We start from the raw sequence: 26,319 nt of genomic DNA on the forward strand, positions 1-26,319 counted from the left end.
ATTGTTCTTACCTTGAACAACATGACTTGCTTTTGTAGATGACTATGTAGACCACCATATACTTAAGGCGTACATTTGGACTCTTGGTGGAGATACCCAACACGATGGCCATTGTCCTAAATTTGGTGTACTTTTGTGTACTCTGCTTTTGCATCTGCTTGAAGTAGTTCCATCGGATCCTTTGGTCCTCTACATAACCAACGAGGAATTGGGATTTCTTGAGGGTTTTAAAGTTCTCTCACTTAATTATTGAGAAATCACCTTCCAACATATGAGTCTTTGTATGAATTGCCACTTTGTTAGGGCATGGCCCTCTAACTTCATCCTGATAAATGATATTTTTTGCTCATCATCCATGTGGTGAACACTAAAATATACTTCTAATTGTTGCAACTAGTGATTCAATTTTAAGCTATCAATCTCATCTTGATACCACTTGATGTTGACCTTTTCTCTCATGCTGAACAGGAGATGTGAATAGTTGAGAGGCTTGAACTCAACTGTTTATTTTTGGGGTTCTTTTGTTGACTCATTTTTTGGGTCTTCATGTTCCCCTAATTTTTATTTTGTTATGACCACTGAGTTGGAACCTCTGCCTTCTCTTTTTCCAAACTTGCTTCCTAGAGCCGCCATAAAAAAGTTCATATTGAGGTTGATATAAGCTACCTATGCTTCTAGCTTCGAGAATCTCTCCTTTGGTAGATCAGGGTTATTGTGAAAACAGATTCATCACCCATGGCTAGGGTTCTGCAACTTTTTGCTTAAACTACTTCCTAGATCACACTTGCAACTTCCCACAAGTTTCTCTAAAGAAACTTGCTCTAGTACCAAAATAATCTGTAAACTACTATGATGGATATTCCAATTTTCACTATATGGTTTGTCACAGTAGGTTTGATAAAAATAGATTGAAATCTATACTACGAGGGTTGATTTCTTTAGATTTTAGATTCATTAATTATTGTTTTCACTTTATTGATAAAAATGCAGAAAATAAAGAATAATGAAATACAATCATACTCTGACCACAATGAACATAGGATATGCTCTGGGAAACCCTTATTGGATAAAACCAAACTGGAAGGTGAGGCTGCTTTGGTAGGTTAACTACATAAAACCAACTCCCTTTGATATGCTCTCTCACTTTGACTCCCAATTGTTTTACACTATTGTGTAACACGAGACAATTGAAAAATAATGGAACCTCCTTTCTTCTTAGTGGCCCAATTATAACATAGTTCAATAACCAGCTAAGAGTTAAGTAATAACCAGCTAAGAGTTAAGTTTGACTCCTTTAATTCTCAACTAGAGTTACAAATATGACCCTCTACTAGAAAATTCTTAGAAGTCTCCACGTTGTGAGCACAATTTTCATAAGTGAGAGGCATTGAAATGTTATCCACTCAAAACGATGGTGGTCAAACATAGCAGGTCAATTTCAAAGAGGCATAACTTTTGCATACGAACTCCAATCAACACGATTGTTGTGTCTTTGGAAATATTTTAGATTAACATCATGGGGTTCAATCTTTAAATGGGTTTGTTGAAATTGGGTAACATCATTAGGTATTGCCACAAGCCCATGGTGCTAGTCTTGTGAGAGAGGAACACCCACAAATGTGATGTGTGGGCTTTGCACCCAAGTTTGGGGTTTCAGAATCAAAGGAGTAGGCTTGGAACAAATGGCAAAAATTTAATATTCTAATTTAGTGTGTTGTTCAAATTTGGGGCTTCCTGAAGGACAAAAGGGGCTTCCAAGGTACCTTAAGGAAAGGTATAAATTGAAGGCCAATGGAAAGGCATTTGGGAAAAACTCATATGGACATATGTGATGGATTTCATCTTGAATGAGATCTAAAATTGGAGGAGGATCTACAACTAGGGCAACAAGGGTTTTCTAACATCTTTTCTATGGTGAAAGGGTTCTTGGGGTTTTGTTTTGTTTTGTTGTCGTTGCAGGTGGAAGGAAGGGTGGACTAAAGGAAAGAATCCTAGAAGAGGGCGCAGTTCGAGAGAGTCTAAAAGGAGAGGGCCAAACTGTTGTAGCAACTTACAAGAAGACTGTAGGCCTACAAGTAAAACAATGCTGGCAGAAGGCAAGTTAAGGAAAGGCTAAGGCCTTTTTGTCTTAACAACAAGAAAAGGGAGTTTGAAGGAGGCAATCGTAAGCGTTAGAGGTTGACAGAGGGCTACATTAGTGACGACCATGTAGAGAAAAGGATACAACAAAATGACTGAGGGGTGAGTTGGGCATGCCAGGAGGGCTGCCAAGTACCCATGAAGTAGTCCAGAGGTGGTTGTCGATTATTGCAGCCAGAAAGAGTTCATTGGGCAATTTTATGAGGGCTAGAAGTGCTGAGTGTGCTACAACAAGTGGTTGTAGGTTTCTGAGACAAAGGACAACCTCATAGTATTGGTTGTTGGGCGGTTGAGGGCATGAAGGAGTTGGCCTTGGCCCTAGGTAATGTAGCCAAATGAAAGATATTATATAGTACAGGGATTGTAAAGGGCCACTTTCCATGGTGTGGAAGTCTTGAGATTTTCGTATTGATGGACTTGTAAGAAACATGTTTGGGCAATTAAATCTTGTGTACTATATTAATCTAAGTCATAGACCAAACTTGGGGTGCATGGATTTCTAACATGGTATCATAGATACTTTCAAGGGTAGTTGGGTTAGATTTGTACATAGGGATCATATATAAGAGGGGGTTGAGTTGGCTCGCTGTTAAAGGAAGGATACTTGATCAAAATGGTTTTTGGCTTGAGGTATGATGACCAGTTGGAATGGTTATGCAAATAAAACTTGTGGAAGGAAAGAATCAAGCTAGTGTTGTTTGTCATTGGTATGTGGGATTATGCTAACACCAAGATCAAAGCACCAAATGATGCAATAACTTTGGCTTTGCATAACAATGCTGATGCGAATGCCAAATTGATCATTCTTGATGGAATCAAGGATTACTTGATACTTCATCTCACTGGGAAATGTTGAAGAGTCTAGGGAAATTTGATACTGTGGGATCACCATAACTATGACAAGACTATGTTTTTCTTCTTGCACCGAGGTCTTCTTCATCATAGGAATGCTGAAACTGTTATCGTATTTTCTCCATCATTGATTATGCTGAGAGTGTAGTACTTGAGAGATTTGTATAACACATATGTCGAGACTGGCACTGCTTCATTAGGACTGTGAGACATCATCGAAAAACACAGAGATCCTTCTACCTTCGTAACATTGAACTATTGCGCTTATATGAGATTTCTGAGCCAATGTACTTCCTGTAACTCATTTGAAATTTCAGAGACATTCGAGTGGTTAGACACTAGGTTGACTCATATTTTACATATGCTCAAGAAGAGCTCTTTATACATGACATTAATAACTCTTTGACTTTCCTATAGCACTTCAATACGTGCTAGACCTATGCAATGAGCAAGAAACTCATTTTATAATCTACAAAAATAATATTTCTTTTCTTTTACAAGTAGAAAGATCAGAATTACATTTATGAAGATTGAACCTAGTTACACTTTCTTCAACATGCCCTCCTTACTAGGGAGGTATTCATAATGGTACTTGGTCATTCTCAATTTGAAGATTTTTTTTCATAAGAAGAATCAGATTGGTAACCCATTTGTATAGCATCATAGTAACCAACATTGTTTCCACAGCGAGGCCTTGACTGACAACTCTATCTCTCATTAGATCAGAGCACAATGTTGGCGAGACCAATGATTATAGACACTTTCATTGTTGTCTCCCAAAGTACATACCCACCCTGGTGTTCACTGAGTATGACCTTCTAGGACTATTCTTATCTTGGGTTCCCAACACTCAAAGAATATCGGTCCTCTTGCCTACTCTGGTCTTGGATGCCCTATACATCCTTAAAGAGCGTTGGATGCCAGATGATTACCCAATCCTCCATTCTTTCTTCCAGAGTGAAGACAAGAATGTTGTGTCTCTCTCTCCCTCTCAACTGAGGAAGAGATGCCCATTCCTTGAAGGAATGTACCCAAGCTCCCTTTGACCAGGAACTTGCCCAAGCTCTCTCTTAATTAAGGACTCTCCCAACAACTTCTTCGTGGGTCCTTCATCTGCTTGATTAACTTCCCTCCTTGATTTCATGAAATTCAATTGAGATTCTTTCTTGTAGGGCAACAACCATCGATCACTTTCCTCCTTAGTTCGTCTGTCACTCACCAAGGCGAAGAGAAGAAGCAAGTCTGACTAGCGCAGAACATGTATTTCAACAAGTTGATGCGCACGGTCACCAGCACATGCTTGGAGATCAGCACAGACAATATGCATCAATATGTTGTTGGTCCAGCTGCACTTAAGACAATGATGCACATGCTATCAGACAAGTTGGACAGAGGAGCCATATCAGTGTACCTGGATGCAACAGAGGCAAGAGTTCGTTTTCAGCGGGATGTCACCATTGAGCGCACGAACACCATCACGGACAACCAAGCTTGGCATCAATTCGCCACCATCAACCATCACAAGGATGTCAAAGAGTTGATCTCACCACAACGGTCTGAATGTTAGTGATGTCTTGCATGGTTTGCTCAAGCCATTTTGTCTCACATGGGTACATGTGCATATTGTATGTAACGTCTTGTCAAGTGGAAGTTCAATTGTCGATAGTTGAATGTAACAGTCATAGACTAGTTAAAGAGTCGTGAGGATAGATGAATGGTCAGAAAGGGGAATGTCAAGAGTCACCCCACCCTTTGCTATAACTAGTCCCTCATAACTCATTATACTAGCTTTTGGTCAGCCATGCTTCCGATAGGACTATCTTAGAAAAAGCTTGGACAGTATTGTAACGAACCTTGGCTTCTCCACTGTGCAAAGCTAGTATATCTCTTTGAAGGAGCAGGAAACAGTGACTGTAACGTTCCGCTGTCGGAACTAGTGGTTGGTCATGGTTGTATTGTATGGCTGGAACTTACACTTCTTAATATGACAGAGCCAACAAGTTTCATGCATATGTTGTATTATATTTCAGCTATCTTGTTTACTCTAAATGATATATGTATTTGTTTGCTTACGCATGCTTGTGTAGCTATTTTTTGTATATGTATGTATGAATCTTACTGAAATGTGTTGTTGGTTTAACCATCATTTTGGATTGCTAGCTTACTTGCTTTCCATGTTGTGATGCATCGTTGCTCGTGCATTCCCTTCTTAACCCCGTGCTATCACAGGTTTCCAAGGGGCACACTTACTTCACCCTCTGTGTGTTAGAACCACTCATGCACCTTCCTTGACTTACTACATATGTCAAACCCTTGCTACCAACAGGGACATCTTACTTGCCTCTGTGTGAAACCGCGGTCAAGGCGATACCATATGACCCACTGCTGGGACGACTCCACAAAACGGTCTAAGGTCTAATTAGGCCTCTTACCTGGGAGATCCCCTTACATGTTGGCGGGTCCAGCACCGTCAACATCTTCAAAAAGGAACTCAATCCTAGATCAATAAATGTGGCATTCTTAGCTGATGAAGAGGAACCCAAAACAATTCAATTCTAAGTAGATTATAGATCTAGTTAGGGCATACATTAGCCCTAACTTACAGTAGCAAACACAATAAATGAACCTCCAAACACCTCGCTCTTTCTTGTTGCGAGTGCGGCCCTGGCTAGGCTAATATCTAGGCCTCTCATCCTTCATTAAACATGGGTTCAAATTCTACAGTCTTCATAGTAGGTTTGTGACCTACAAGAGGAGATACATGTTGCCCAGAACAACCCTAAAATACCTATTAAATTAGCTAAAACATTCTCCAAACAACGTCGGCCTTTTGCCTAGGGAACTCAGCCCATCAAGGAGTCTAAAATGATGCCAACCTTGCCCTTATTACCTTTGTTGGAGACCTTCTTTCTTCTACATCTATTTCAGAGAGAAGAATAATGAGATATCGATGTGTCTAAAGAGGTTGAATGTCACTTCCTTTTATAGGAGATGGAGAGGGGTTTGACTTGGTTAACTAACCCCAAGCTGACCTTAATGAGTTACACATGGGTGGGCTTGTTTTCAAAAATATATTTTTCCTTATCCAATTTTAGTGGCCTTTAGATTGATTTTGGTCCTCTTGGAAAGAGGAATTTATTGCAATAATCATTTCCATCAAATGAGTTGTCCAAAGTGGAATTTGTCCCTAGTTTCCAAATTTAACAGGCACCTATCGCTGGCAACTGGAAGTTGATCTGCAACTTGGAAGTATCCATGTTTCACACATGAACACAATCATCCTCCACAGCTTCTCTCCAGCAATCATCATATGTTTCACCAATCGTCACAGAAGCAAAACTAGCTATATGAACAAAACCCTTCTTGGACATGTCCCTGCTAGTAGAAGCCTCATGCCTCTTCTTTTCCTAGCAAGCCTTCAAGCCATTCCATGGCTCCTACTTGTCAGATATCAAAGTCTCCTTTCCTCCTTTGACAATGCAATCTTATGGCGTTATTGACTCTCCCTCTAAATCTGCAAACTCCCTCTAGAACTCGCGACTCCCTATGAGTCTAAGAAACCTGCTCCTTTCATTGGTCAATAGGCTTGCCCTTTAGCCTGTATAGAGCGCTCCCTCTGACTCCAAGAACCACTCATAGAGTTAGAGCCACCTAGCTTGAGCATCATCTTTCCATTCTCGAATAGGTCATTAAACCCCTTAGCTTCGTCAAACCCCTTAGCTCCACTACTCAAAGTACGTGATCCTGTCGTATGCTTCAATGCTCCATTATCTTTGAAACAAGCACCCTCACGAATGGCACTCCATGAAAAATGAGGGAGTAAAGAAATCTTCTCATTGAACCTCCTCACAAAATCATCCACGTCGAGTGTAGCTCAAGCAGCTATTGCCATCTCAAGCTTCTTCTCTTTCCCTATTTTCTTCTTCTTCTGCGGACACTTGCTCGCGTAATGACCATACTCTTCACATGCAAAGCATTTCATTATGCTTATGTCCTCCTTGTTGATGAACTTCTCATTTCCCTTCTTCAGCTTACTAGCAACAACAACATTCTCTGCATCAATCTTCTGCTAAATTTCTCGTCCAAATGTTCCTCTTGGATGAAATCATCCCATAACCTATTCCAATCTAAAAGTTCCTCCCGCAAGACTACTCTTTTTATGAATGGCTTCCATTGCTCCGAGAAACCCTTTATTGCAGTCCTCATCAACTAATATTCTTACACATTGTCCCTTAAAGCTACAAGCTCATCATGAACTTGCAAAACAATTGTCATATACGAAGTCACATTCTTTGAACTTCCCATCTTGATGTTCCTGAGCTTCTCTCTCAATACCATCTTTCAGTTCTCATTCTTATTATGAAACAACGCTTTCAAAGCTTCCCACGCGTGCCATGTAATGTCTTTCCTGTTGAAGAAGGTGTAACTAGGTTTGGTCTTCATGAATGTAATTTTGATCTTTGCACTTGTAAAAGAAAAGAAATATTATTTTTGTAAATTATAAAATGAGTTCCTTGCTCATTACATAGGTCTAGCACGTGTTGAAGTGCTATAGGAAAGTCAAAGAGTCAATGTCATGTATAAAGAGCTCTTCTTGAGCATATGTAAAATATGAGTCAACCTAGTGTCTAACAACCCTCCAAAGACAAGCACAATCCTCTTGAAGAAGTCGACCAACAAATGAATAAGAAAACAGTCATGTTGGCTCAAATAAGATGACACACCTCTTCGTTGGTTCAAGTCGGCTAAATATGGAGGACGAACTACTATATATACCCAGCTAGGGTCTGCGCAAAAGATGGGTACAAAACTCGGATGTCTCTGAAATTTCAGATGAGTTACAGGAAGTACAGTGGCTCAGAAATCTCAGATAAGTGTAGTAGTTCAGTGTTACGAAGGGAGAAGGATCTCTGTGTTTTTCGGTGATGTCTCACAGTCCTAATGAAGCAGTCCCAGTCTCAGCATATGTGTAATACAGATCTCTCAAGTATTACACTCTCGACATAATCAATGATGGAGAAAATACAATAACAGTCTTGGCATACCTATGATGAAGAAGACCTTGGTGAAGGAAGAAAAACACAGTCTTGGCATAGTTATGATGATCCCACAGTAACATGCTTTGTCTTGGCATTCATTCTAAACGCTCTCATGATCTCAGCATAATGATAATCATGATGTGGACATAGTGACAAGGTAGATCTCGATGCAGCTCTCATATATATAGAGACCGCATTGATAGAGTGATGGCTTCAATGAGAGTGCAACAATCATCTAGGTGAAGGTGCAGCAATGGTACAATTGTAATGTAATAATGATGACCTCGGTGAAGCAGCAGTGATGAAGATGATCTCAACAGTGACAAAGAAGAGGATTGGTGTCTTGGTCTTGGAGTGGCCTAATAGGTCAAGGGTCATGGTCTTGGTATTCGTCAATTGGAATCTCTATAAGAAGAATTTTGTGCGGGTTTTCCTCTCAAAGAGTGAGAGGTTTTGGCCCTGGCAAAAAGCCAACACCTTGTGTTCTTGTCTCTTTGTTTTGGTAGCTATTTGATGAACTAAAAGAAGACACACTCTAATAATAACAAGTGAAGATTGGAATAAGAAGAAAAGTTAAAAACACCTCACAAATAGTTATCATGACTAGAAGAATCTCATTAACTCTAATTGCCCTAGATTCTTCAACATGGTATCAAAGCTAAGGTGCTAAAGTCAAAGGAAGGGAAGCAAAAAGAGACATTCAAGGATCAACATCAAAGCAAGTTGAAGGGGTTTGTGTTTTCAAAACCTACATCAAGGATTGAAGGATCAGTCTACAACAACAGTATACAACAAGGGTTTTTGTCTATATAATCAAGGAGACAGTCTACAACAGCAAGACAATTAAGGATAATTTTGGTGCCAAGATCAAGTAATCTCAGTCAAAGTGAAGTCTCAATGCTAGTGCTCAGAACTCGGATCACAGTCAAAAGAAGAAAACACAATACCTCTCACAGTTTCGATGCTAGTCACAAATTGAATGTCATTACAATCTCTGTCATACCACAGAGATCTCAATAACTTATAGTCTGGAGCAGTTTCGGTGCTTGGTGTTGGACAGTGCTAGAAGGTCTCAAAGGAGATCTTTGAAAAGGGATTTCAGTTGTTCATGCTAGTCAACTCAAGCAAGGATCTACAAGATTCTAAACCAGCAAGGAGCATCACAACAAAACCACAAGGATATACTATAAAATCACATCAACTCGAAGATCACCCGAAGGAAGCATTAGTGCATCTTCAACATGATCAAGGTGAAGATTTTATCTTCACATGTCAAGTAAGTATTTTCATTAATCAATTTGGTAAAATGACTTCATAATTGCAAGGAGATCTATAGGTTGGATGGGTCATCAAAAGTCCTTGCATAGAATAAGGAGGATTGTGATTGTCATAATCCTCATAGATAAAAGAAGTCAGTGAACATATCAAGGTCTCCTTTGAATTCATGGGAAGGAACTCTTAAGGTCCTCTCATCCCTATGTAGCAAGAAAGGAGACATAAAAGAGATATATGAAATGCTAGAAGATATACTCTCTAAAATGAAGTGAAGAAGGTCATATCACTTAGACCTGATTGAAGGTATCAAAAGAATGAAGGAATGTCTTCATGAGATCTCAATTGGGAGATCTGGGAAAGATGATAATAAGATAATCATCATTGTTCTAATTAGGTAACAAATGTCCATGAACAAGAAGGTTACCTCATTCAACAATTTTTGCTAGAGAAAGACAAGTTGATGGCAAAAGTATTGAAGGATAAAAGACTCAAACATGTGCAGAAAGAAAAGAGAAGTTTGGTCCTCAAACAAGACAGAATAATATAGCTAAGATTATGGAAAAATTATGGAAGCTCATATCACCGGATAGATGGAGGAAGCTGAAGAAAAGGACTAAGGAAAGAGAGAGTAACAAATCTCTACTATGACTGAAATGGTATCCCTCACAAAAGGGTCCTACCATAAGCTTCTGTTATAGATATGACCATGAAAATTAGATGCATCGTGGCATCATGGAAGCATTAGAAACAAGAGATCAGGAAATCACCATGGGAATCATGAAGAACAAAAATCCATGACAGTCAAACATGAAGCATATAACTCTTGGGAACCTCATTGGACATTAAAGAAAAGGAAGGAGACATCCAAGACAAGTCTCATCATACATAAAGTCAAAAAGGAAACATATGCCAGATAGGAATATGCAAGATCCTCAAGGTTCTCTGATAAGATTCTCATCGGAGGGTTCATTAATCTAGAGAGGAAGCAAATGTTCCATTAGGAACTCCAACTTATGGAGTTCATGGGATGATGGTGTGAGGGATTGAAGATCTTTTCAATCAAGGAAACCGCTGGAAGAAGCCGAGATGACCTAAAGGTAAAATAAGGTATGTATGCGTGTGTTTAATATTATAATGTCATGTCATATGGTTGCAGGTAACATGGATCATTACTTCTATCTTAAGAAGCATGATCAAGAAATAAAGGGATCTCCTCCTCTGAAAGGATGCAAGAAGGCATAAGTCACACTAGATGAAATCAACATAATATATCCTCATATGAAGTATGAGGTGGCTGACTGCAATTAAGAAACTCTGATTGAAAGATCCTAAAAATGGAATGTGTGAGGAAGAAAAAGATCGTGAGATATGCAACCAATGATAAAGGCGATCAACATCCAAAAGACAAAGAAGATTTGACTAGGAAATCCCCTGAAAGGATATGAGACTTTGATAAAAGCCTGAAAAGATGAAGACCCTTGACAATAAGATATTTTTGGGAGATATTAGGATGTTGATACCTACAGAAAGATGTCATGATGAAGAGCCATCTCGTAAGATACTATTTGATTTAATGTTATATTTTGATTTCTTGAATAATATCTGAATGAGTTCATGTGGGGCCACTGGAACAAGAATTGAAAGTACAAGTACAACAAGCATTCATGTGGTGGATGGAAACACCTGAAAGAAACATGATGAGGAAGAAGTAGCCATATGACGAAGGTTCCAGAAATAAAGAAGGCCACTTTCCATGAAGAAAGGAATGACTGCCAAATGGGTGGGATTGCATGCGTGCGCACAATGACATGCATGCTCAGTTTCATCAGTATGACATGCATGTACAAGCGCAGTTTCATCAGTATGTGCATGTTGCGCCCCCTGCTGTACTTGTTCCTGTTGCAACTCCTCTCGTTTGTACAACTCCTGTTCTCCCTTGAGTTGTCGCTTCATCACCTGCAAATCCTTCGTTGTTCCTTTCTATGCCCTCGCGCGATCGTCTTGTCGCGCCGTCACCTCATAGCCTCAATCTCCAAAGCTGCTTTCATCATGAGTGGATCTACTTTGAACTTGCAGCTTTGCTTCGCCTCTATGCTGTCAACAACCTTCCTCTTGCACTCGCCGCATGCAGGTGTGCTGCCTTCTGCTGCTGCTGATGGTGTTGCTTGCTATGATGCCGTTGCCATTCATCTTGATATCCTTGTCCATGAACAACTTGATGTCTTCGTGGATAGGCAAGTTCATAGACACTTGATCGACTGCATCCCCAGTTGCGCTCTTAACGGTGTCTTTGACTCTGCTCTCCTAGAAACCATTGTACTTGTGCTGTTGGGAGGTGGGCGACACCTGTGATACCTGGAGACATAGCAACACTCATGGCAAGCAATCTATTAGTTGAAAACCAAAACAAACTTGAGGACTGACTTGCAACATACCTGTGTGACTGTCTGTGAAGATTGCACAATTTTCACCGGGAGGTTGGGAGACTGATTGCAAAACTGCGCAAGGCACAGTCCGGGCTGTCAGGAGGTTGACTGACTGTTGGAACTGCTCAATGCACAACCCAGCGTGGCCTGTTGAGGACTGAAACTGCGCAATGCACAATTTCAGTGGACAGTGACATGCAACCAGCAAACTGCATTGCGCAGTTTCTGGGCCCAGCAGGACACTGCCTCCAAGAATTGCGCAATGCAAGCCTGGAGGTCAGTGCTGGGCGAGACTTGCGCAATTTTTGGAGGGAGGGTAGAGCCTTCGCTTCCGAAAATGTGCAGTGCTAGCCAAGCAAGGCACGGTCCAGGCCAAGGCAGCCCAGATCGGCCGACAAGCGATTGAGAACATGAGAAGTCTGAAAACATGATGAGATGAGTGCAAACAAGAGTGAATGATCAAACATGCAAACAACAAGTGCATGACTTTGAAAACAGGAAAGGATGCATGCATGTGAAGCGAGTCACCGCAACGATGATCGTCCGTGCAAAGACAGTGTCATGCATGCGACAACAGTGAGATGAGAACGAACACTGAAATGATGGTTCTACAAGCTAACATACATCAAAACGACAACAAGCGCTCATTGAAATCAAATAGACAACACACACAAAGCGAAACACAGAAAACGATAGAAATGTTGCGCAAGACATGAAAAGTAGGCTTACCCCAAAACAACTGAGCTGAATGTGTTGATGATTCCTAGATGCAATGAGGGATGTTAGAGCTGCAAGGTCGACGTGAGGAATGGGATCTGCAGTTTCCGGTTGATCAGTTTTGATAAAATCGAGGTTGTGACACACATGCCACAAATATAGGAAAAGCGACACTTGGCGGGAGGTTTTTGAAATGATCCTTGCATGTAACCTCTAGCTGCTAAAAATAGATCCCTGAATCAAGGGATGCCTTTGCATTTTGCCTTGGGAAAAGCAATGCATGCACGCAAATCAATTTTGCTTGTCCCAGAGGGAACTGGTCAACCTAAATGCACATGCATTGGTCTGCGAGGCTGGGATGAAAATCTGCGTAGTTTCTGGGCCGAGTAGAGATGGTAGTCCCAGATGGATTGCGCAATTTCTGGGAGGAACAGGTGATTGTATCCCAGGATTGTGCAATTTCTAGGCTGAGCAACTGTCCTGGGTCAAACCTTGCAATTTTCTCAAGGAAGCCTGTTAGACTGCATTCTGCAATATTTGAGGCCAACAGGCTGCCCAGCTGGATTTGCGCAATTTCTGCTAGCTGCTGGGCTGACTGTCCCAGAGGGATTGCGCAATTTCTGGGAGCAGAAGGCGACTGCTGCCCAGAATTGCGCAATTTCTGGGCTAAGTAGCTGTTCTGGGATGAATTACACAATTTTTGAGAGGAAGACTCAGAGGAAGAATTGCGCAATTTTGGAGCCTAGCTAGGTTTGCGCAATTTCTAGAGGGAAGGTTGGTTCCCTTCTAGAATTGCGCAATTCCCAGAGGGAGCTGCTCAACTAGCAATTGAAGATTGGAACAAACCTGCATACACTAAGTGAAGATTGGAACAAACTTGCATACATAGGCTGACAAGACTCTATGAAACAGCTGAAGCTGATGTGCTTGACGGTGCAAGACATGTTGTTGAGGATGGTTGGTAGGGAGGCTCCGAAACGAAGCTAAGGAAAAATTTTGGAGGGTGGTTGTAGCTGCTACAACAGAAGACAACCTTGATGTTGCTTTGACTATTGTTGACCTGTGGGTAGGGTAGAAGGCAAAAGTGTAGACTTGACTAGGCTATCTCCTAAGCATTTGGACAGTGGTGTTGATCATCAAATTGGCAATTCAATTTTGACATTGATTGTTCTCTCTCTCTCTTACAAATAATAAAGAAGATTGATCAAGGGTTTTCCCCATCTTAGGGGTTCTCCCTGGCTTGAGCCAATTCCTGTGTTCTCTTGTCTTGGCTTCTTTCTTGCATATGATTACTTATGTTCTTTCATCTATTACTATCAATGAAATAATAGTTTATGCGATTGCTATTGAAAGAAATGGAACTAATCTTGGGTTCATATGAATCATTTAAGTAATTGACCTAAGCAAAGAACATTTTAACCTAAAATTAATAGTTCTGGAGGGAGTGCAAGCTGTCTAGTGTGACTTGCAAAGCGAAGAAGTGTCTAAGCCAGGGATAAGATTCGAAAGGAGATATAGCGGCATTAGACTCAGGAGGAGTATGGCACTCTAGTGTGCTAGATGGTCAAGGTCTGTGGAGGAGCAACAAGGAGATCTAGATCTTGCCATGGTAGGCTTGATCAATAGATTAGATCGAGTTGTTGTACATTCTTCACATAGATCAAGAGATCAATGTCAACAGGATGCAGTCAAATAGACAACAACATAACTAGTTGCAGTCATACTTCAGAGACAATTGCAAAACTAGTTGCAGTGAGATAGACAATGTGAATTGGCTAGTTCAGTAAGCAAGGCACAATTCCAGGCAAAGAGATTTCCAGTTTCCTTGATAAGGAAAGGTGTCTAAGGTATTTCTAGCAGATGAAGCTGAGGGTGGCAGTACGGATTAGCCAGTTGCAGAGAGCATCCAAAGACAATCAAGTAGTCTGTATTGTAGAGGCTACAAATTGTGTACCAATGCCGAGAGGTGATTCAAAGGAAGAGCGAGTAGTGCCAGTGAGCAGTAGGAGGCAGAGTTACTATCGGAAATGGTTTCTAGAGGCATGATTGATTTTCCGCAATAGAACTATGCAGTCTGGTTCGACATGCAGACAAGAGTGCGAGTTGCAGAAGAGAGGCTTTGCTTGAAGAAAAATGAGATTTCCTGGGGGGTGATCAAGACTCATAGGGAGTTCAGCTTCAGAGGGAGCAACCAGATGGAATCCTAGCACTTCAGGATCTGAGAAGTGAAGACACATAGTAGCAGTAGTTGTCGCAGTGATAGTAGCAGCACAGATGCAGTACACTGTGGTGGCAGCACAACAACGAAAGCACAGAGGCATCAACAATGTGAGATCAGTAATTGGTTCAACAACAGGTCAATGGCGGATGAATCAAAGTTCACGTGGTGGCATGGTGGACAGTGAGAGCCAGTTGTATCACAAATGTCAGACACCAACAACACATGTTAGTCTAGCTAGGGAAGGAGAGTAGCAAGGGTTTGTAGCAGGGAGAATTTCTCAGGAAATTCTCAAGGGGTTTTCTAGTTTCCATATCTAGGAAAGGGAGGTTGAATTAGCTAGCAGGGAAGTTGAAAATCAGCAGTGTGATTTGCCTAGAAAGTGCTCGTGCAGGATCTAGAGCGAAGTGTAGGATTTCGGATCTAAATCCTGGAGGCAGAGTGAGTTGGATCTAGGAGCAGAGAAGGGCAGGACGACTCATCTGGAAGTGATCCAAAGGCAGATCGATTTTTGTCCAGTAGATAATGCACATTTCTAGACCAACTGTATGAAATTGCTGGGAAATGTGAATTTGCTAGAGGGCCAAATCCGGATGTTATGAGGGAAATGTATTTCCCGGTTGAGATAAATTGTTAGAGGATTGTCAATTGGGCATCCAGATTGTAATTCTCTATATTTTGTTGCATAATAAAATAAACCCTCATTTGTTGCACTGGTTTTCACTTCGGGGTTTTTCTAGGGATTTAGTCCAAAAATGATTGTGTCTATTTTTATATGTGTGCATCTATTTCTTAGTTCCTGATTTTACTTCCGCAACATAATTTTTATTGTGAAGAATTGCAATGTGATTTATCCGTAATTTTTCGTATAACAAATAAATTGCTAATTGGGAGAATAAAATTCCAGTTGCTGCAAGTTAAGGAAATTTCACAATAACCACTAGCAGAAACACCAAAAATACTATCAAATGTTGGTTTTGAACACTTGTCCAACCATCTGATATAATGGATACTCCGTAGTCCCCTTACTCATCTATAAACCATGTCAAAACTCTTTGAATTTTTGCTTTTTCTTTGATTAATAACAAAGTTGTACCTTTCTCATAGCTGGTTATTGTATCTTTTAGGGGCTTTGTTGATGACCTTAACCAAATCATGCCAATAGGGGGGGCAAAGCATTGATATATTGCAAGGACAAAGAAACCACAACATTTTTGCACCCACCTCATCCCTTCCACTAATACTACAGAAATCTGCTATTGTTCTCCTATATTTGGGGTTTCAAAGATTCAAGAGGAGATGAAGGTGTGAGGCCACCAAATGTAGAGGTTGCATTAGATTGAAGGTTTGTTTCTTACCATATGTGTTTTGTGCAACCTCCTCTAATTTGATGTATTTTGGCTTTGTTTCGTTGATACCCTAGGGAAAATGGAGATCCCCATCGCACCTTTATTGTCAACACTCTTTAATTACCTGACAAAGGTGCCTCCTCACCTGGGTATATGAACTGCTATGTAATGACCCATCTCTTATTATAGGGGACACAAGAATATTAGCATGCATATTATGCATCCATATGATAGCTACATATGCATGCATCACATGTACTGCACTAGTATACATATTGGCTAATATTGGAAAATGTCTAAGTTTAGGGTAATGAATTGATTATCGAAGTAAATTCCTAACTCACCAGAATATAATGAATATATCGAGTGGGGTACTTGATATGTATACCACCATTATATATATATATATATATCTATATATATATATATCTATATATATATATATATATATATATATATACATACATTGGATTATGAATTAAATTTAATTAAAGTAAATAAAGTAATTTATTTCATATACAAATAATGTAATTTATTTAATTTTAAATAAGGTGATTTATTTAACTTATAAATAAAGTAATTTAATTAAATTATAAATTAAATAAAATGAGATAATGTTAACTCATAAACTAAATAAACAATTGTAACCAATGCTCCATTACATTTATAAATATAACCTCCTCTAAACAAAAGGAAAGGACAATTCTAGAAAGTAGGAGACTGACAATAGAAAGATGTTGAGATGGTGATGAGTTTTGAGACGGTGGATTCTGGGGCATATATGAGAGTCGAGGAGACCATGAGAAGGGGACAAAGGACTAAGAGCACAAAAGGAGGGTTTTATTGCTAACTGTGAGAGAAGCAGAGACTGTGGAGAGAAACACAGAGTCTTGAGCAATTGTTCTTGGGGTTTTGGGCATGGGGGCCAAAAGATCTCTGTTTCGAAATCTTCTGGTTCTGGGAACCGAACAGGTTCATCCTAGATAGGTGGGGAGGAAACAGTCGGTTTGGTAGCAAGAGCAGGAGCAGCTACGGACCATAAACACCTTCAAACTGATTTCCAGGTATTCTTCAACATTTAATTTTTTAAAATTCCGGTTCAAATTTACTGTCTGGTTAATTGTCAAAATAACCTCATTAAATTCTGCCATCCAGTTAATTAAGAAATTTAGGGCTTTAGATACAATCCGGCATAAACTGAAAAAAATTGGGTTCTCTGGTTAAATTGCACAAATAGGGTTTTACATGCTGTAAGGTTGTCCTTGATGACAATCATGAAGGCATATAAATTTAGTGCTTCTACCACCTCTCCCCCCTTCAAGTTTTGTCACATATCTCCACAAGGGTGTTAATGAACCTTTTCCCCCATGTCTTTTATTGAGCTCTTCATCCCCTTGCCCTTCAAACCCTTCCTCATCATCATACATTGGTTCACCGACTGTGACACATATCCTCTTCTTCCATTTCTTCCCTTTGATGCCAAGCCCCCACCAACACCATGAAAACAAAAAATGGAATGATAAACCAAAAGAACACCATTTTTCTCAGAGCTTAGGTTGACAACCTACAATAAAACAAGGAAGGAAGAATGGGAAATAGTAGAAGAGGAAAAACACACACAGAAAATACAATAAAAGGAGGGATTTGGGGTTTGCACTTACCTCTAGCTCAATTGAGGTAGATGGCAGACTTTGTTTTCTCCTCCAAGATCCTCTTTCTTCACTCCTCCAAGCTCTCCTTTTCTCTTTCCTCCAAGCTCCTCTTTGCTCTGTCCTCCAAACTCTCACAAATCTGCCCTCAAAAATCTGCTATCTCATTTTCTCTATTCTTCTCTCTTCTCCAATCTCAAGCAAATGAGATGAAAGAATGAGGAAAAGAGAAGTTGAAGAGGTCTTTTAACCCCATCCTCACTCTTCCCTCATCCCTAAACCACCTTAGGTCCACAGGGAGCATGCAGGAACCATGTGCTGGACCGTGTAAGGAACTGTCATGGTTCCACAGTGGCAGGGAGTTGTGTAAATTTTAAGGGACCACGGTCCCAAAATATTGGACTGCGAATAAGCATGCGATCCTATGGTGATCCCGTCCCAAGTGAAGTTTCGGCCTTTGGACCTGCGGGTGGTTGGGGGTGGAGGGTGGGGGTTTGATTGTTCCTGTAATGCTGGTCTGTAATTGCTGATCTGCAATGCATTCAGCATATCTGCAATGTGTCCACGTCTTGTTTCGGGCATCCATTTTACTGGTTACTATGTTAATCTCAGTGGGTTACACAGTCCTTGTTCTGCAATATCCACACGCGTACAAGTGTGATATCACACAATGTCAATGTGTTTCATACAGCTTATCTTCATCTGTGCCCTCTCTTGTCATTTTCTGATGTTGCCATTTGACCCTTGCTTTGATGTCTTCATAACTGAAGGTTGATCCCGGTCAATGCTATCTTCTTTAGCATTGAATTTCAATCCTGTCGTCCAAAAATTTAATATTAACTGGTGCTTGCACTTCGGAACTTTTCAAATTATTAAATACCATTTAATTTTTTTGTTAAATTTTTAAATATATTTCTAGTTGCCTTGGTACAATTTGTGTCCGGATGTGTAATGTGCAGCGATGTTCAACAATATGCTTGGCATAGACTGAGAAAGTTGACTCCAGGCTTCAGGTATATATCAAATTCATTTTTAGGGTGCATTAATGCACAAGTGAATGTCAAAGTGAAGATAAAATGAAAGATGAAATTTTGTTACTGTATACTTCTTTTTCACAAATATCTTGCACCACACATTTATGGCATGGTTGTTTAGCATCCTAAACATTGCATTTTCATTTGGTCACATGTCATAGCAAGAATATTAAACACGTGTTTGTGTGATTTTATAATTGCAATATGCCCTTTTTTCTAAAAGGAAAAAAATGCCATATCTATTCACCAAGAGAATGGGAATTACATTTATTAGGTGCTTCCCGCACTTTCCATTAAGAAGCCAAAAAAGATTCCAGACTCCAGTCTATCTGTCTATAGTGTGTAGAAAAGAGCTCTCTTCAGCACTTGATTCAGGATCACTGTCCATACATAAAGTATTCTCATACAAATTACATAAAAAGCCTACATACTGCATCCTAAGATGCTCTCCACACCCCAACTAATACTTTAGTCTCTGATGAAAACTAAAAACAAGTGTCATAAATAAAGGCAGCTTAACAGCCAAACATCTAAAACAGAGACTGATCAAATCAGCTAGATGCTATTCAGAAATTGAAGACAGATGAGACAGTAGTGCCATTTCTATCTTCCTATACTCATATAGCTCGTGTCAGCTCTTGTGCTTCCCTTGATATCTCAACTGCATCAACATTTAATTCCCAGTAAACATGAGACGAATTTTGTCAAATGATTCTGCAATGACTTTTAAGTTTTAACTGGTCAGCTAGTGCCCTAAGATGCATACTCTGCACTTGTATCCTGCCAAGCTTTGAATTTATCACTACTAAGGAGTCACCAATTTTTTTCCCTTGTTTGATATCCCTGTTCAAAGCACATTTGAGAAGGATCCTCAAGGCGGTAAACTAAGCATAATTATTGGACCCAACCCCCAGACCTGCTTTAAAACTGACTTTGTGCCTATTTATTGCAATATGTCCTTATTGATTTTTATGATCTAATAACTTTGTACTTTGTCCTAGGTCTGTTTACAGAGAGCCCCTTGGCATCTAGGCATATGTCCGCTATTCTTCAAAAGAGGAATAGATTCTGTGGGTAAATTTTTTAATTTTGCACTTCAAATTTTGCCAAAGGCATGTTTTTGAATAAAATATTTCCCCTTCACAATATTATTACAGATACTTGTCCCTTTAGAGCAATCACATATTCAACGGATGTCTTCATGAGAAAGTTCATGGGGTTTTTAATTTTAAGAATTCTAGCTCCAAGGCATTCTTGTAATTGACACGGTGTACAGACAGACAGACCTATATCCTTGCACCACTATCTCTAAGCTTTTGGTGACCTGTAATATCTTGTTCATATATGTGGCTTTCTGCTGTTCCCGGTCACTCATAAAACTTTGTCACAGCATTATCCAATCAATAAATGCCCTGTACCATTGTATGTTAACCAGTATGGGCACTGAGGGTAGACTCTTTGATTTGACAAATGCATAAGGTTGGCTTTGAAAAGTGAATCTACCAAAATAAATGCGATTACTGTGATAAGACAGTCCTTTCATTCTTCTCCTATCTTGTTTATGAAATTTGATCTTTTGGGTTATAGTTGATTATAAATTGTATTTTGATCCCATCTCTAATCCACAACGGGACAGAATTTTCTTCTCATCCAGCTCCTCGTGAATAATCTATGCCAAATTGGACAATCAATGTGTAGTTATTAGTTATATACAAATGAGCATGTACCTATGGATTTCCCATATCATAATATAATTTACAGGATGAATGGCTCTTTTGTTTCCATCCAATCAGTCTCTTGAGAAATAATTTAACGGAAATTTTTTGACTATTCCAAAGTTTGCTCCATGGGGCTGACTTGCTTATAGACTCCCTGGCATCCGATAATCCATTTTTGGTTTATTTTGACATCCTATCCAATGGATGATTAAGATTCCATATGGTGTTAGGCAGTTAAAGTTTGGAATATAATTTACAGGATGAATGGCTCTTTTGTTTCCATCCAATCAGTCTCTTGAGAAATAATTTCACAGAATATTTTTGACTATTCCAGAGTTTCCTCCATGGGGTTGACTTGCTTATAGACTCCCATGAGATAATCCATCTTTGGTTTATTTTGACATCCTATCCAATGGATGATTAAGATTCCATATGGTGTTAGGCAGTTAAAGGTTCCATCATGTTATAGCTTCTATTTAAATACCCATGTCTTCCCTCTGCAATGGAACTTTTTTTTCATCTGTTGCTGTATCAATTTCCTTGGTGTCGTTTGACCCGAAGCTCTTTGTCCTTCCTAAACTGAATCCCTAAAATCTTGCTTGAAGGAATCAGGATATTCTTATGCTTTATCACACTTCTTTTCGGTGGATAATTGATTAACCATACAATATTGGGAGAAGATTTCATTTCTTCTTTTTTATTTTTCCATGTTACCCAACACCTTTCCCACTTCACAAGAGATGAAAATCTTATTTTTTCTCTTTTGGAAGAAAGTATTTATTAAGTGATGGTACTTATCCGTAGTTATTAGATCTTGGCAATATGAAGCAATTGGTTAGCCTCTAGTTTATTTATATCATAGACCAATTCGTTCTTATTTTGAGTTCTCCATAAACTCTGGAAAAGAATGAAAATCTTGATTCCAATGAGTCACACACTAAGTATAGGAGGGTTCCAAAATGGTAAATCTAATTCCTATTTGATCTGATAGAATTGATGATCCATGTTAGGGCAGATAAAAAAAGACCAATTAATATTATTCCTAGTCTTCTAAGATCCAAATTTTGATTCCTATAACATCCTGATGGTTTGAACAGGATAATAACAAATAGTCAATCCTAGCTCGAATTGTCTCTAGGGCAATCCTGCCTCCCCTGTTTAAAACATGAGCTAAATAATAATTTCACGGGTACCACCTTTCCAGAGCTGATTCATATCAATATCATCTCTTGCATGTGTCTGGTGATTTCGAAGCGGTTTAATTTGATTTATGCTGGTCAGAGTGCATACTATATACATGCATCTATCCTGCAAATATGTCTGAAGCTTACATTATAACAGGATTTTGCCTTTCGTTGGAATAGAATGACCAAGGTCATTGCCTTTAAAAAACCTTACTTTGAAGTTAATGTGACTTGTAGTTTTCAGTTTTTATTTCTGTTGCTGAGCACTTGTTCTATATGTTCTGAAAACATTTGACCAGATCTGTCTTGTACAACATAAGCCGATGAAATAGGTTGCTATATATTCTAATGAACGAAGAGAACTGCACATTCTCCTTTGAATGTGTAGAATCTGCTCTATTGTAAAGCACTATGCTCCATGGATGCAATATATACAAGAACAAAAAATGGTCAGTTGAAAGACTTACTCAACAAATCTTAAAGATGATCATATGTGCTCGAGTGATACAGAACAACTGAAACATGTCTATACAACTCCGAGTATCAATTGTTTTCTATTATTGGGCATCAACAAAGTTTTTCTTGGTTGGTCATGCTTGTGCTTCTTGATATATGTATTTTTTGTCTACACAACTTCGAGTATCAATTGTTTTCTATTATTGGGCATCAACAAAGTTCATTTCTTGGTTGGTCATGCTTGTGCTTCTTGATATGTGTGTTGTTTGTTGAAGCATGGATGTTTTAAAGGGTAAAATTAAGAGGAAAAAGCTCTATTCTGTAGAGTGTCTACAGATCTGGGCCATGTATAGTTCGATGTTTACATCTAGCACGTCTATACATATAGTCAGGTTTTACTGTAGATTATGTTGACCTTGATATATAATATTATTCCCTAAAAGGAAGGCACTGAAATTTGCAGGTTATTAGAGACAGAAGGTGGAGAGAAGTTGCTAGAGCATTAAACTTTCCTGGCTCAATTATCAATCCCTCCTTTGTTCTCCGCAAGCATTACATAGATTTGCTTTATCATTTTGAGAAAATCTACTACTTCAAAGCACATGGACAACTTCCTTATCCTCCTGGTATGGAGATCTGTCTGCCCCTATGCCACTAACATCTAGGTAGGTATTATTTTAAGAATGTGTTTTTGATGAGGTGTGATGCATGTGTAGGACCGTTACCTGCTCCACTTCCTATTGTAAAATCCATTGACGATAAGATTGCTTATCAAAACCCAGTTGATTCAGCACACTCTGTTAAGAAAAGAAGGAAGATTGATCCTACCCAGTTGTTTGGAGGTGTGTTTCCGAAGTTTTTTGCATTGTAGGACAAGACATTGTTTGCTTGTTCATATATTTATGCTTGTGCTTTGTTGATTTACAGTGAATCCTGGTGCATCTGTTGGGCATATTACGACAGGAGCAATTGATGGTAAATTTGATAATGGATACTTTATTACAGTAGTAGTAGGGTCAGAAAAAATGCATGGTATTTTATATCATGTGCCTACTGAAAATGCTAGCCCACAATTTGCAACTATTCCTGGGCTTATAAGGAGTGTAGGATCTGAGCTGGATGCCTTGGGGCTTCAGGTGCAAGTCAATAAAAAGAAGAAAGAAACTGCACCTAAGAAAGATCCTAATGCTCCACGTCCAGCAAAAAAAAGTTACAACTTTTTTTATGCTGAGCAATGTGCCAGATTAAAAAAAAATCATTCACCTACACATCGTGAACTTGCAAGAATGGTTGCCGATTTGTGGAACAATCTTTCAGACAATGAAAAACTGGTATGTCCACTTTTACAGTGCGTCTTTTGTCAACATTTACTGGATTCAAGAGATCGTCTGTCAAAATGTTTACTTAGACATTTAATTATTTTTTGTAGCCATACATTGAACAAAGTCGGCGTGAGAGGGAGAGGTACAAGAGGGAGATGGAGGACTACAAAAAGAGGCTTAGAGTCGAGGCTCATGGTGAAGTCAATATTGGTTCGGATACTGTTGATGTTGTTGGGCAGGAAAATGAAGGACCTGACGTTAACACATTCTATCAGGATGGAAGTCATGATTATCATGTATCATTGGACACAGATGCAGATATGAATTCTTTCCATATGCATCAGCAACAAGAAGCTGATGTTCCAGTTGCAGAGCCTCAAATATATTCTAACCAAGCAGATGGTGATGTTTATTCTGTTGTCTTGCCCGAGCCACAGGTCTCTGAATTCCATTTAGAAACCTCTGGCTGTTTGACACAGACATATGGAGCTTCAGGAGATGGTTACTCTTATCAGAATGCCACACTTCTGCCAAATGTTTGTCAGCCCGGCTTTGTGTCTTGCCCAATGTCTTCAGATCAAGTCCACTGGGTCCAGGAAGGTAGCCATCCTTTTTGTGTTCAGGAGGATCCTCAGGTCTAGACTCTGTACCGAGAGTCGTTTTGAGTTTAGCAGAATTGTTCATATCCTGTTGAAGTTTTAAATTGCTGGTCACCTTGAAGGACAGTTTTGTGAAATAATTTTCTTGTCCTTCCTGCTTCAGTGATATTTGGATCTGAGCAGAAGCGGTTGCTAGTTTTCATGTATCATATGGTTGTTAAAGCGCATCCTGTAGTTTGTTATTTCCATGAGGCCATGAGGTTCACATGATGTGCAGCAGACATTTATGAAATCTTTTGTAGTTTTTTTGAACCTGATTGCATGACAGCTTGTTTCTTCGAAAGAAACTTGTTTTACATGTTTCTCAGAAAAAAGGGGAGTTCTTGTATGGGAAACTGGAGAATCTCAGTGTAAAATCAGAAAGTTTTTTGAGCCATATATGAATTTAATAAATTATATTTTGAAAGTATTTTACTTTACACGAGGTACTATTTAGCAATTCAACTGGAGACAATACTATCGTCGATACAATCAAAGTCGAACCAAACCAAATGGGTTTTATCTCTCTGGTTCAACTCTTCTATATCGGGTGCATACCTCAAGTTGAAGTTTTTGAACCTTGAATGCCCGTGAAATCCTTGATTTGTAAGGCAAATTTTATGTTATTTTATATTTCAATCGGGGTAGAGATCAACCTCCACTAGCAGATGTGTGTTTATTCCATGCCACAATGTACATGAAGGTAGTGCTTTCTTGTTTGTTTTGGTACTGGAAAGTGTTAACGTATGACTACAAGTGGGTTTAGATACTATATAACATTTCTCTGTTACAGCTTGTCAATTCGGCCAAATCAAAATGTGTTCTTTAAATTTTATCTCCCATCCAACGTTGTCATTGGCACTGGGGTTAAGAAGGGCCAATTCCTGAGAGTTTAATAGTTTTGAACTCTGGGTGAAAGGTGTCTTGATTTTCATGCTTAAACATGGTATGTTCTGTATCAAGTTACATATGCCCAACAGCCTTTTATTTATTCAAATTACTCGTGACGTGTCTCAAAATGAGCATTATATCATGACCACGTTAAAACTTCGCATAAAACGATATAATTATGATCATATCATAGGTTCACATAAAGTGACAATATGATGCTCCTTTTAGATATGTTAGGATGGATATCTTACTATTTCAAAGATAAGTGAGAATATTAACACAACACATACTGCAACTCAATATCTTTGTTCTCTAGAAGTTCAATAAATATATATAATGATTTTTATTATTTTAGATCTATGGGAGAGTGAAACTGCATATTGCTTTTGACTCGATAAAGTTACTGTATTTATACTCAACTAAGTTATTGCATTACATTTATATTAATATATTTTTGATTCAACAAAGTTATTGCATTGCATTTGCATTACATTTATATTAATATATCTTTGATTCAACAAAGTTATTGCATTGCATTTATATTAATATGTTTGACTCATCAGAGTTATCACATCTATATTAATACGTTTTTAACTCGTTTGATTCAACACGGTTATTGCATTGCATTTATATTATGTTTTGGACTCATCATCAAAGTTATACATCTATACTAATACGTGTTTAACTCGTTTTTAACTCATTAAAGTTATTGCACATTCATATTAATGTGCTTTTGATTCAATGAAGTTACTACATTTATATTGATATTTATAAGCTATATATTGTGAATGTATGTTTTATAATTTAATTAAAGTGATTGCACATTTATATTGATGTGATTTTGAGTTATATAATTTAATTAAAGTTACATTAAATTTATATTAATGTGATTTTGATTCAATAAAGTTATGACATTTTTAATGCGATTTTGATTCAATAAAGTTATGACATTTATATTGTGATATTTATAGCATAATATATTATATATATTTATATTGATATTTATAACATAATATATTATATATATTTATATTGATATTTATAATATAATATAGGTTATAATATATTGTGAATGTTTGAATATGTATGTTTAATTAATTATTTTATTTATTTAAAAAAATGAAAATGTTAAAATTTAATGTACTCGACACAATTTTTTTGGTTGTGTGATGTTTTTTAATTTTCTAGAAGAATTAACAAGTATGTTGGGCTTGAACTTACATGATGTTGGTTTTGACTGCCACTACCGACTCTAAACATGACACATGGGCTAGGTAAGGTTTGGACCAGTGACATTGCAAATAGTGCCTTAACAATACACTATAGTCCATTGATCTTTGCCTCTAATAACCTTGGTTGTTTCATGTTCAACATCAAGGGTTGTCATAAATATAAAATTGCTGGTGGTTAAA

At 38.6% G+C, this 26,319-nt stretch overlaps 1 protein-coding gene across 2 annotated transcripts in view; it reads left to right on the forward strand.

The window, feature by feature from the left end:
* The window catches only part of LOC149249386 (high mobility group B protein 9-like), a 106,118-nt gene extending 81,672 nt beyond the window's left edge, over nucleotides 1-24,446 (forward strand). Inside the window, exons 3-7 of one of the 2 annotated variants that reach the window (XM_089458683.1) lie at nucleotides 22,520-22,682; nucleotides 22,773-22,898; nucleotides 22,984-23,387; nucleotides 23,486-24,013; nucleotides 24,141-24,446. In XM_089458683.1, coding sequence (XP_089314809.1) covers nucleotides 22,520-22,682; nucleotides 22,773-22,898; nucleotides 22,984-23,387; nucleotides 23,486-24,013; nucleotides 24,141-24,143 — 1,224 coding nt within the window. In that variant the 3' untranslated portion in view covers nucleotides 24,144-24,446. Of the gene's footprint in view, nucleotides 1-22,519; nucleotides 22,683-22,772; nucleotides 22,899-22,983; nucleotides 23,388-23,485 lie in introns of both variants that reach the window. The other variant, XM_089458682.1, reaches the window with a different exon arrangement.
* Nucleotides 24,447-26,319: the final 1,873 nt, after the last annotated feature.

This window comes from Pinus tabuliformis, chromosome 7, assembly GCF_031772625.1.
Source record: "Pinus tabuliformis cultivar Carrire ecotype Pingquan chromosome 7, CPIR1, whole genome shotgun sequence".
Taxonomy (NCBI): Eukaryota; Viridiplantae; Streptophyta; class Pinopsida; order Pinales; family Pinaceae; genus Pinus; species Pinus tabuliformis.